Source organism: Pocillopora verrucosa, chromosome 11 (assembly GCF_036669915.1).
Source record: "Pocillopora verrucosa isolate sample1 chromosome 11, ASM3666991v2, whole genome shotgun sequence".
Taxonomy (NCBI): domain Eukaryota; kingdom Metazoa; phylum Cnidaria; class Anthozoa; order Scleractinia; family Pocilloporidae; genus Pocillopora; species Pocillopora verrucosa.
Window position 1 is genome coordinate 7,004,770 of NC_089322.1, and position 12,790 is coordinate 7,017,559.

The 12,790-nt window shown below is 39.6% G+C and overlaps 2 protein-coding genes across 2 annotated transcripts; one reads left to right on the forward strand and one right to left on the reverse strand.

Annotated features, from left to right (window-relative positions):
* The first annotated feature begins 639 nt into the window (after positions 1-639).
* LOC131783739 (galanin receptor type 1-like) lies at positions 640-3,898 on the forward strand. The gene has a single exon (XM_059100511.2). The coding sequence runs from the start codon at positions 816-818 to the stop codon at positions 2,316-2,318; it is 1,503 nt and encodes a 500-aa protein (XP_058956494.2). The 5' UTR covers positions 640-815; the 3' UTR covers positions 2,319-3,898.
* Positions 3,899-9,053: 5,155 nt separating this feature from the next.
* LOC131783796 (galanin receptor type 1-like) lies at positions 9,054-10,841 on the reverse strand. Its single transcript, XM_059100567.2, has one exon. It carries the CDS (start codon positions 10,730-10,732, stop codon positions 9,263-9,265), a length of 1,470 nt encoding a protein of 489 aa, XP_058956550.2. The 5' UTR covers positions 10,733-10,841; the 3' UTR covers positions 9,054-9,262.
* Positions 10,842-12,790: the final 1,949 nt, after the last annotated feature.

Genomic DNA, 12,790 nt, shown 5'->3' on the forward strand with positions numbered 1-12,790 from the left:
AAGGCCATTTTCAATAGCGGGATCTTTTCCTTCAATTTACCGATTAACAGCCACAAAGTGGCGACTGCAATTTAACAATTAAACCAGTTAATCTAATTTAATCTGAGTTTTGGAGTTAATTAAAGTAGCCAAGTTTTAGCATTCGTTCCCGAATACGCTCGTGAACCATAGGTCATCGTAGGACCTTTTTAAAAACTTTTAAAAGATTACGAATCAAAAGTTGAATTACTTTTCAGGATATCGAAGCCACGAAAACGTAGGCGGGCAGTTTGCGTGCGTTATCTGTCAAATAACAACATTAATTCCAGATTTTTCCTTTAATCTTTTCTTTCTATTTAAAAAAGATTTCATCTCTTCCCATTAAATCAGGATTTTCAAGAATGAGATTACATCAAGCAGTCTTTTATCGGTTTAAGGAAGACTTTGACGATTTGAAAGAAAAACTAAACAGAACTTTATCAAATAGCACTAAACGTCATCTTTACACCATAAAGGGCGGATAAATGACGCCAAATATTTCCTGCACGGTTATTTGAGTCACCCGCCTGTTATTGTGAAATGATAAACTTTCTAACGCACACAGTTAATTGTTAAATCGCGCGCGCGCATTCGTAAAGGCGAAACATTAGACACGCATCGAATCGTGACCCTGCACTTCAGAGGTTTGGCCGATCACAGCGACGTAAACTCGCTAAAAGCTGCTTCGATCGTCAGTTGAGTCAAATGGAACCCTTCTGTGCCACCAACTATTAAGTTCTAACAGTGAAGAAATTATAAGTTCACAGTACGTTGGTAGAAGTGTCTTACAGCTTAAAATGAATGACAGCGAGGCAGTCTCAGCTGAACCCAATGGAAGTGCTACCACTTTGTTGCCACGTGATGTTCTGGGAGAATCACAAGCCTTTAATATTACAAAGATATTCTTCTATTTCATTATCCTGTCCGCGAGCACTTTTGGTAACAGCATGCTCGCTCATATCATCATTCACACGAGAAAGATGCAAACCGCAAGCAACTTCCTGATCTTAAACTTGGCCCTCTGTGATGTAGTAACGCCTTTGATAAGCATCGTGTTTGATTTTATCCTGGAAGAAAATAATTACGAGTGGATCTATGGTGAGGCTATGTGTACAATACTTTGGCCTACACAAACTTACTTTACTTGCGCGTCTTCGTTAACCCTTGCTGCAATTTCGCTGGATCGCTACAGAATAATTCTTCATCCTTTCAAGATCCGGCTCTCGAGCAAACAGATAAGTTTTCTAATTTTTCTGGTACATGTATGCTCGCTGGTCGCGGTCATTCCTTACGGTTATTTTCTCGTGCTGAGAGATGGTTCTTGTGGGGAAAACTGGCCCAAATTTTCCTACAGACAGGCTTACACACTATTTTTGTTCCTAATTCAGTACGCATTGCCGCTTGTAATAATGATATTTATGTATGCAATGGCTGTCCGAGCGCTTTGTCAAACTTCGAAGAGAACACGCGACAAGTCAATACGTGCAAGAACTCCGCAATTTATTGTCAAGAAACTTAAATTTGAGGCCAAACAGCGAGAAATACAACGTGGACTATCTAAAACCCATTACACATTTATCAGACGACTTAGCAAGCTCAAGACACGGGACATTTGGAAGACTCCTAATGCCAGAGCCACAAAAATGTTCATAGTCATTGTGACTGTCTTTGCAATATTTATGTTCCCTAATCAAATTGTGTGGATGTGGGCAGATTTCGGCGGAGGGATAAATCATCCAAACTTCAGCAAACTTTCCATCATATGCTGGTTGTTTACATACACCAACAGCGTCGTAAATCCGGTCATTTTTGGTCTGTTTAGCAAAGACTTTCGCAAAGGTTTTAGGAGGATTTTTCGGAGCCTGCTGCGCTGCGAGAGATTAATCGGCAAAGAGGATCTTGTAAGATCACGACGTCAAAGTACTAGCAAAACTCGTTCAGAAACTACGGAATCACATGGAATGGATTACGGATCGTGTACAAAGGAAAGCAACTTGTCCTGTCTTATTCAAGATGAACAAAAGACACCCATGTTGGAAAGAAAAACTTATCACCAGTTTAATGAAATGTCCCCACCTTCACCTCAACCAAATTTCGCTTCGAACAGAACCGCGATAGAATCTTTCGGCAAGCAAACGTTATCGAGCCCGCTAAGGGCTTTTCAACTTGGAGATGCGGCAGCTTGTCACTTTAATGGCCCTCTAAGAGAAAATTCTGTTGAACAATGGCATACTTTGTCTACTTCAGACTCTCACATTTTGACCGATGCGCTGAACAGTTCGCCGGAAACTAACTGTTAGCGGCCCACCGCAAGATTGATGAACACTAGAAGGGGTCAGACTTGTTCATCACGAGGTTATATGTGAATTCCGACGAGATTTCCTATCGGCATTGTAGAATCGCCATTGGACGTATAATTCACGCTGTGTTGATTTCAAAAGAGTTCTTAAAGGAGCAATGCAGTTTTATGCTCAAAGTTTTCTGATAACGAAGTAGCTTTGCACATCAGATTATAATCCAACACTCTATTCGACTGTCGCCTTATTGCTGTTCTGAATCGTCAAGTGTTGCCCAACTGCAATATCAGAGAGGAAAAAAGGCTCTCTACTTTACTCTTATAACTCATCTATAGCTCATAAAGAAATCACGCAAAGCAAAAGTACGAAATCTAGGAGTACTCCCGCGAAGAAGCTTGAAAACGGTGGCTATCATTATATTGCCAAGGCAAGCATTCTTTGGTAGGAACGTTTCTTGAGTAACACCAAATGGCGTCATTTCTTCAAATTTTTATAATAATCTTCGTGTTCTTGGTTTGATTCCAAAAATTTTGGTTTATTTTCCCTTTTAGGATTCCCACCCTCCCACGTCTTTCTTTAATACAGCTTTTCATTATTATCTCATTTGACGAGAGTTAACTTACAAATTCCGGAAAAGTGGTTAGGAAGTTGGCTTGTCTTTGTAACCATAAATACACTTTCTATAATTTATTTTCAGTCTTGAGAAGCAGTCTTGCTCTCCAAAACAGCAAATCTAAGAAATTTCGAATCAAAACGCAACGCAAGGCTTTTAAAGAGCAAATCCTTGTATGCCTCAGGCAATGCAACGCGACCCGCCGTACAGCAAAATTTCTTAATCAACGACTTCTTTGTTGCACAAATGCATGTCATTCCCGAAATATCATATCTTTGTCGACGTCTTTGTTACTCAAGTGTCTCGATGAGAAAGCGTTAGTCATGGTCCAGCATCATTATCAGGCAATACCGTCAGTATGGAATGATTGGAAATATCCAATAAAAAGGAGGCGTGGGAAGATCAGATCTTAAGATTCAATAAAATTGTGAAAGATGCGTTCGGAAAAAATTCTTCCTTTTTAGTTAGAATTGATTTGCAGTGTACTCTTAGTCGTTCAACAACAAAATCAAAATAACATGAAGGAAATGAAGAGAAACAGGCGAACATATGGGAAAAGAGAGAATGAAAAGGTATAGGAATCTTCGGCGGGGTCAAATATACAATATGAATTTCCATCAAAATCAATGCGGTTTGTTAACAATTTCAGCTCACTCTTGGTATTTCATGTGTAAAAGACTTCTAATGTTGTGGAATCATTGTGTTTGTAGTTAATTTTGATGTTTTGTCGATTTTCGTTTCCCATAATTACAACACTGTTAAGCATGTTTGGAAGTAATCAGAGAAGTCGTCTGCCATATTTAAAATCAACGAGGCGGCGTTTTAGACAGAGGGGATTATTTTATGCTGTTTTTAGAAAACGTTTTGTGTACGGGTCGAGTATGTTTCCTGTTTAAGAATGTCCTGCTTTTCCGTTCCGTCCTCGCACGAACAAGTTTGTCGTCTATGTGTTCTAGTTGAGATGATTAAATTTTCTACACCAATCAACGTTGTTGAATGATAAAGTGTTTTGTTCAAAGGAAATCTCTCGTTCCACAGTCATCCTCTGCTTTTCCATTATATCAAGCTATGGGTTCCTGCTATTCAATTTCCGGATCTTTTCTTTTCACATCTGCCAGAGTTCATGACCAATAAATGTGCGTTCCTTAAAAGGGAAGCACTTTGACTGATACGATAATCTTATTACAAGGGCTTTGCAGCTTTTAAAACTACTTAGTACCGTTAGAACTGAGAGCAGTTCTCTAGGCCGATAACATTGCTTTCAGCAAGGAATAAACTTCAATAACTTTGAAGCTGCTTTCAGTATAGTGTGCGAAAACGGCTAAGTTCAACGAGAACTTGTGTGGCGAATGTTATATGCGTAGCTTACAAAAACGGTTGGATGGCGAGGCGAGGAATTTCGTATCAATTCTGTCAATTCAAGCCCAGGCATTTCTAGACTATACGAAATACATTATATGGTGGAGGCTATGGATTTTTTTTTATTGTTTACAGATATTGTGACGGGCTGACATGACAACTACAATTGGTCAAATAATTTCGTAGGTTTTCGTCATTCATCACGTTTGACTTTGCAGACATCAGGATCCTAAAATCCGTTCCGGAATTCAGCTGAATTTTGAGCCAAAAAAAGGAACTGGATAAATCGAGAGAGGAAATCATCATCGAGCTCTCTAGATTTTATCCTGGACATCGTAGCTAAGAATAACGAAAGCAAGACAATTTTCGAAGAAAATTCTCCACTCTAAGATTCCGCGACGGAAAGATAGGGTCAAAATAATAGATTCCGAGATTGTAAAATTCAACGAAGATATTGTGATACCTTGACGTTTGGACATTTTGTCGACGCCGACATTTATAATTCCTTAGATATGGGAAAATCCTTAATTTCTTTGCCTTGACGAAGTAAGAAATCGAAAAATCATGAAGAATTGAAGGAACGAAAGCTCTCTCATACGTTTCAATCGTCATTGTCTTCGACAAGGCTTCATCGAACAACACCAAGGAAAAAATCAACAACAGAGACATAACTAAAGCTTGAGTCAGTTATAACTCTAGTGTCTAAATAAAAAATCTCTATTCGGCTAAATGAAATCAGGGCTGAGATCTCGAAAATATTGTTCGATGAATTTCGGCCTGTGGGGTGATTTTTAGCGTGACTCGTAAATTGGATTTAAAATGGACGGTTCTAGTGTTGAGACTTTTGTTAACGAGATTACATTTCGCCAGTGCGCCCAAAGATTTCCTGTGTTTCGGGCTAGAGTCGATAAAACTTAGTCTTAATAATAATAATAACAAATAATTTGATTAATGTCTTATTCCGGGTTGTTCTGAACTGAGCCGATTATCAATATTTATTTACTGAGTTCAATTACGCTAAATTACAGCAGCTACCCCAGTATTTGAAATAACGTGGATACTATCTGGCAGTTGCATGTAGAAATAAGATGTAACCTCAACTCCAACTGAAGAAAGCCACCAGTATCATGTCTCGGAATCAGATATATTCAATTGCAAATATGATCTAGATTCACGCAAATAAAGTACATTTTAACCCTTTACACCATAACATCAGTATGCCAAAATGTCCTCCATACATCTGTTAAGATGCTGACAAGCATAATTTGTTTTACAATCATTTACTCTGAAGCTAGCATCTGCGTAAAATGGCTATGCTTGTTTTCCAGAATCCTATTTCAAACTACTGGAAGTAGTTTAGTTTGGTCAGTAACACAATGCACAAAAGGAAACGGCTCTTAGTAGCCGAGGAGCGGAGCAGTAAAAAACGAGGTGGTTTGGGTCGGGTAGTGAAGCAATGTTTCCACGGGACTTGACCCAGACCTCCCTCGGTTTCGGTCTTCAACTAGCGATAAGCGTTTCCTATTTCGCTCTGTTTTACTAAATGCCTGAAGCGCAATTTTACAAACGCTATTTAATGAGCGTTAGAGATGATGGATATGTATTGTCTCGCATTGAAGAACGTAGAATATAGAATATAGACAATTGATGAAATCTTGAGTCTGCAAAAAAAGTTAATCGTGATTTCCAAATGCGTGAAATTTCAAGAATATTCTTCCGGCAATATTTTATTGGCTTAACATTCACAAATTATACAGAAACAAACCATAAAGAAATTGAGTTTGAAAAGAAAGCTAGCACGGATTTTCACTGCCGCGTTTTTCCATGTAACAGGAATTCATTTTATTGGATTTATGTATTGATAATAAAATACAGACAGTTTATAGACAGCTTGCGGGACCAAAGAAGATTAATGTGGCCTTAACCACAGACGCGAGCTCTTCGAACATTCTGTTATATATATGCTCGTGGGGCCAAGAAATAAGAATTACGCCTCGCGCGAGAACTCCTCTATTCAAACTCTAATGAGGCAAGCTCCTCCTAAAAAACCCTATGTTTTATGTTAATGACAACGCAAAGTAAGTGGAATTGAAGCTTATTAACGTTCGTGAAATTATGCGACAGCGCAAATCATGACCAGCTCTGATGTTTGTAACAACATCTTTTCCGCAGACACACGTTGTCTAGACAAAGTTAACGCGCGTGAAATTACGCGGCAGTGAAAATCCAAGCTTGGTGGGTGAAAATAGTAGCCTGACACCTCTCCTATGTCTCGCCATGCATTGCGATGCAGTGGTCACTTAGTGATGAAATTACACTTCAAAAATAGTTGCTGCCACTTAATTTTCGATAACCTAAATATTTAATTTCCTTATTCCAAAAATCGTGCTAAACGCATATCGATGTTGATAGTTCCGGCTGCATGTTTGTTTATATAGTCCAGCCCTGAATGAGCGAGAAACATTCTTCGAGTTAATGAAATTGTATCATTCAGATACGCTTACGATAAATATTCTGAGATAGTGTTAAACCTAATCCATTTTCCAATACTGACGAGTGACAACAGATGCTCAAAGTAGACAAGAAAAATAAATATTTATGTTTATTAAAAGTGGCGCACACGACTTAAAACTTTTAAGAGCGTTCTTGCAAAGCTATCTCAACTGATTATGGAATTTTTCCACGTAATGAAAACGTTTAAGTTTTCATTTGACCATTTAGACGTTGTCGCCAGCCAAGGATGTTTTAGATATTTTGAATTTTTTCCTTTTCTGTTTTCTCACGTTGGTTGTTTTGTGTACTGATACGGCATTGTATTGTTACGCTCCTAGCAGCGCTTACGTTGAGCCCAAGAGGGGTGGGGACCCATACCATGTGTGAGGCATTTGATTTGCCAGGAAAAGTTTTGGTCCAAATTTCCACCATCAGGCCCGAAAATGAGTAAAAACAGATCAAAAGTTGAAAATGAGATCCCTTAAGGAGACAGATATGTAGTGTTTAGTATATGAGAGGCTAACATGAATTCCGAGTTTTGAGAATTTTACCGCGTGTTTTCCAAGATGGCCGCATAGAACACTTGTGATTTGGAAGCATTCCTCCTTGCAAAAAAGTCTTATTTCTTTATCTTAAGGCCCAGATTATTGATCAAATTTCTGAGAGCGGATGGGTGCAGCATACGAAAATGGGATCAATATCAGTATCTGGGCAACTGCCCACCTACCCCTCCCCTAACTCAACAACAGTCAATTGATAACAAGTTAGGGTTAATGTTGGGTTAGGGAAGGGGTAGGTGGGCAGTTGCCCTGATACTGGTATTGATCCCAAAAAGGACCATCAAAAGCTACTAGCATGGTGAAACTATGAGACCAAAATGTCTCTGATTCAGCATTGTCTTGTTGTGTCCGACAGGACACAAAGCGTGTGGATTAATGGTTCAATTTCAAGTCCCCTCACTACCAGACATGGCGTACCATGAGGATATATTATGGGGCTTTGCTGTTTCACTAATTTGATCATCTTGGTGTTTAGAGCACTTGCAAATTTTCCGCGGTACAGGCAGTTTTCTTGTTGTTACTTTGAGTTATCATTGGCGCCTTGTGAAATTTCTTTTGTTCTGATTAACCGTTGATTGTGGTTTTGCAGCACTGTATCGAAATCTTTTCTGAAGGGGGAAAAACTGTCGTCGAATCGAGAGAGCTCATGAGCATAATTTATGGATTATATAAAAGATATACCAATCATTCCTTCAAGAAAACGTGGCAAATCGTCCTTAAAAAAAACAGCTTAAAATTTCAGATATCGCACCTTTGAACACTAAAAAATGACTAAATATGTGAAAAAAAGAACTTTTGTTACCAGCTAGACACGCAAACCATTGTAATTGTTAATTGAATTCTGTGCGCATAGCAATTGAACTTTCCAATAAAACGCCATGGATCAGACTACATTCAAATTTAATTTGTACTTTAATTTTCCTTGGTTTCCACACGACAAAATTTTTAATGTAATAATTATTGTTTCTATTATCGCTCATTTTAAATGGGGTTTAAACGTAAGCGATCAGGCAACCTTGTTTGTTTTAAGTACTGCTAAGGAAAACAACATTATGATGTTTATCATCAACATTATCATCATCGTTATTATTAATATATAATATGAGATATACATTAGAAGACTCGATGTTGATCTTACATCGAGATCCTACTGTCCCATCAACGAATCAACGGTAAAACACTTTCAAAGTTAAACGGTTGTTTGCTTGCTACATGGTGACATCACTTGAAATCCTTTTTTTTTTTTCCTTTTTTTATCTTTGATGACAAGCCAATGTCGCACTGATGACTTGAATCAAACTTGAAATAGATACATGGATGAAACGAGCGCGAGAAAAAAAAATGACGCTCCCATAACCCTTGCCCTCTTTTCGACAACGCTGGCATCATTACAAGCTTTAGTATTGACCTCAGCTGGGCGCAGTTTCAGTTCAAAAGAAGAACGTTTTCAACATTTGATGCCCAAAAGTTGATTCGTTACAATGAACCATTTCTTATCATATCGGTTTGTAATCTCTGTGCTGTTTTAAGTTAAATAAATAAAGATGAATTGCATTTACATCAACAGGTGCTTGAAATACGATTTAATGCTTTTTTATAGCGGAGCTCGCAGAGCGTAGCCCCATAATTATACAAAATAGTAGTAACCCATCAGGTCGAAAAATTTGGATGTATGACCGTACGTACGACCGTACGACCGTATAAGGTGCTACTTTTAACATGCGTGGTCAACTGTACCGCGGGCACGCCAACGCCACGGCTTTGTCCAGTGGTCAGTGCACTAGGCTCCGAGTCGGACAATCCGGGTTCTAGTCCTGGCCTGGGCAAGGCGTTGTGCCTTTGAGACGTGCGGAAAAGAAATGCGAGCTCCGCTTACACCATGAACATAAATAAACCGTCGGACATGCCAAAGGGCATTCACGTCAACAATTCGTTTCGGGAAGTTTTCGAAGTACATCGTGTAACGCTGAAGGTTTCCATGCCTCCGAAATCATTCTTGCGTCATCGAAAGAGCGCGCAGTCTCTGAATTGCCATGGATTCTAGGATTTAAACAGTCTCTGCGAACAATTTCTCGTAGGGGTTCCGTGCCATCCCAAGAAAATCGAACAGGAGAGTTGTTTGATAGCATTGGCCGAATGGGCCCTGCGGCTAAATTTAGTGAAAGTCTTACGCCTTGAATTTCGCAACATGGACTCTTTCTATTACGGTGTCTAGCAGGTTGGGAAATATTTGTTGATTCAGAACAATTCGCTGGCCCTACGATTGTGGCTAAATCGCTTAGTGTATCATCCCGGCCTGCAAAATATTTCACATGAGTTGGGCTTGAGCTATCTAAAATGGCGTTTCTACTGATTTTGCGAGCGTATTTCCTGGTTTCGTTGCTAATCTTTCTCAAGGGCTTCATGGTTGTGCGGCCAATCTTTGCAAACCCGGACCTGAATTCTTTGTTTTTCAAGGCATAAATGAACGGGTTTAACACACTATTAGCGTAAGTAAAAATACGGCACGCTACAGAAATATAATGAAAAAATTTGTTGTTGGCGCCATTTCCGAAGTCCACCCAAATCCAAAGAACTTGATTCGGGAACATGCTGATGGCGAACACAACGACGACAAGAACAAACATCTTTGCCAAACGAATGTTCTGCTCTTTCCTTTTAAATTCAATATTTTTATCACTGATGGTCGATGATGGTCTTTTGGAGGATCTTTTGCTTTGCTTATCTGTAGAGAATAATCTTTTCGTGCTTGCTCGCAAGCTGTGATGTATGAGAGAGTACGCCACAGCCATTGTCATTAAAGGTAAGGCGTACTGGAACAGAAACAATACAACTGTATATGCTTGTCTATGGCCAAAACTTGGCCAGGCCTCATCGCAGGAGTCTTCTTTGTCGTTGAGTTCCAAAGAAATGAAATAGGGAATACACAAGCCAATTGAGAAAGCGTGTATAGTGCACACAATCATCACCATCGTTTCCATCGAGACACGTTTAGCAAACGGGTTCGCAAGAGTTCTAAGCCTATCTAAGCTGATGACTGCCAGAGTCAACGAAGAGGAAGTTGAAAACGCCGTCTGGAATGGCCACAAAACTTTGCAAGTAGCTCTTCCAAATGGCCAAACGTAGTTCAATTCTTCCAGGGCCAAATCAAAGGGAATGCTCAGAGCTGGAGTGACGAGGTCACACACGGCCAAGTTCAGAATCAACAGATTGGCTGGTGTCCTTTTTCCTTTGGCCCTCAAGATGACGGTTACGACCAAACTGTTGCCGATACAACTTAAAATGAAGATTAAAACGTACAGTAATACCTTAACCACTCGAAACTCTAGATATTCCAAGTTGGATAGGACACCAGTTATATTACTTGCCATGGTGCTTTCATTTACAGCCATTTTCAAATGATACAATCAACACAAAAAATGACGGTTGTGTTTGTTACGTGCCCTCCTTTAGGTTTACCGAGACAGTTACGAAAGACTGGCCGATGAAATCAGCACGTGATTGCTGTTCGCCACTAAAGGCACTGACGGAATGGCAAGAGACGGGCGATTTGAATTCGTGGTCTATTCATGGTCTCAGTGTTTGCCCACCGACGCCAGACGCCGTCATATCCGGACGGTGAGATCGATAAATGCAACATACTTAAACCAGTGACCTTTACATGGTTTGTTCCTTTAGTAAACTAAAACCACGCAGTTACTATTGATGAACCAGACAGGCGCCGATACAATAATACAAAGACATATAAATAATGAGATCTTAGCAGGAGGTATTAAACAAACAAACAGAAAAACAGATTAGCAGAAAGTGGCTCTCCAAGAATTTGGGGGCGAAGGAAAGGCGAATAGTAGTGAAATTCCTGCTCTGTTGTTTGACAGTGAAAGAAAAATCAACATATTTACACGGCACAAAAGACGTGACTTGTCTTGCAAATACGTGGGGATACATCAAAGGCGGCTCTCATAAACTCATCAAAGTAAGAACACCATTTAAACTTTATTAAAACATCAACAAGTTTCCGCACAATTGTGACAAAAGGAAGGCGCGCTTACTAGGGTCACACGAGTGATTGATTTGTATATCGCTGACTAATCAAAGGATAGATCATTTCATCGTAATACCTGACGAAGTCATTTAAAATCATTTAGTGAACGTCAAGGGTTTCTTCATTTTGTTGAGTAAAGCTATTATGAGAGACTACCCTCAATAAAATACTGTTGGTGAACGAATGAGAAGCAAAACAGCCCACTCCACTTCTTTGCCGAAAAAAACCTAGTCATTCCTCATCTGCGGAGCATCCAGATACCCAACTAACAATGATCCACTTCAAGAATTAATTAAGCTGATTTCTAGAACATTAATAACAAGTAGTAGGGACAATCCCAAACCACATTTGGCAAAAGTGCACAATGAATGGCCTAACCACAAGACCGCACTGCAGCCAAATAGGAATTCGACTCATTATTGTTTTAATCAAAGCTCTACTCAAAGGCCATTTCAGCGTTGTGGTAAGCTAACTATAGGAAACTTATGCTTCAGTGTAGGAAAGTGGGTGTGTCGAAATCATAATCAATTGAATTGTTAGTAATACCTTAATCCATGTCGTCTGTCGGAAGCTTTTAAGACTACAATGATGTTTTAAATAGCTTTGACTATTTCTAAGTAAGGGATTAACACTCGAATTAGGTTGTCAAAATTTCAGCCCCGTATCTGTGTATGCATCGGCTGGCAGAAAGTCAGCGAGTTGAGGTCACGTCTCAGACTAGTCGTGCGCCGAATCTTGATTATAGCAGAACAATATTTGAAGGAGTACTATCTGTGGAATGCACATATCACCGCCCAGCTAATTTCATACTAGACTATTCTGTCGAATTTTTACTATTGTCATTGTTATTGGATTTCCCACACCCGCTGACCCGCCTATACCTGTTTCCTGATGAAACCGAAGCATCACGTAAATCCATGGTGAGGCGGAGGAACAACGAGGGAATTTGGATACGGGCACCATCCTGGTATCGGTCTGTTTCACCTTTCCCTTGTCGCTTATCTCGTAAATTCCAGGCTTGCTCGTTTCTCCTCAAAGGTTGTTACACTTCCCTAACGAAAACAAATACCTTATACCTCAAAGTGCGACTCTAACTTACTAATTTACATCTTGAAACTACTTACTAAGTACTTCAGTTTAACGTTCAGTTTTGTCTATTTAGCGTTTGTTACGACAGGATATAAACCCATTGCACACACAAATCATATATCGATAAAATGCACCCAAAAGAAGAGTAAGTAAATGGTAATGTTTGCAGCTGAGTTATATATAGCGAAAGCGTGAACGATTTTCTGGTTCAGCTGGGATCCCAAGCTCCGACCTCCAGACACAGCGACAGATTATAGAAGGCATAGCTCAGTTGAAAGATCACTGTGATCTGAGGTCACAGGCTTGAACCCTGGGG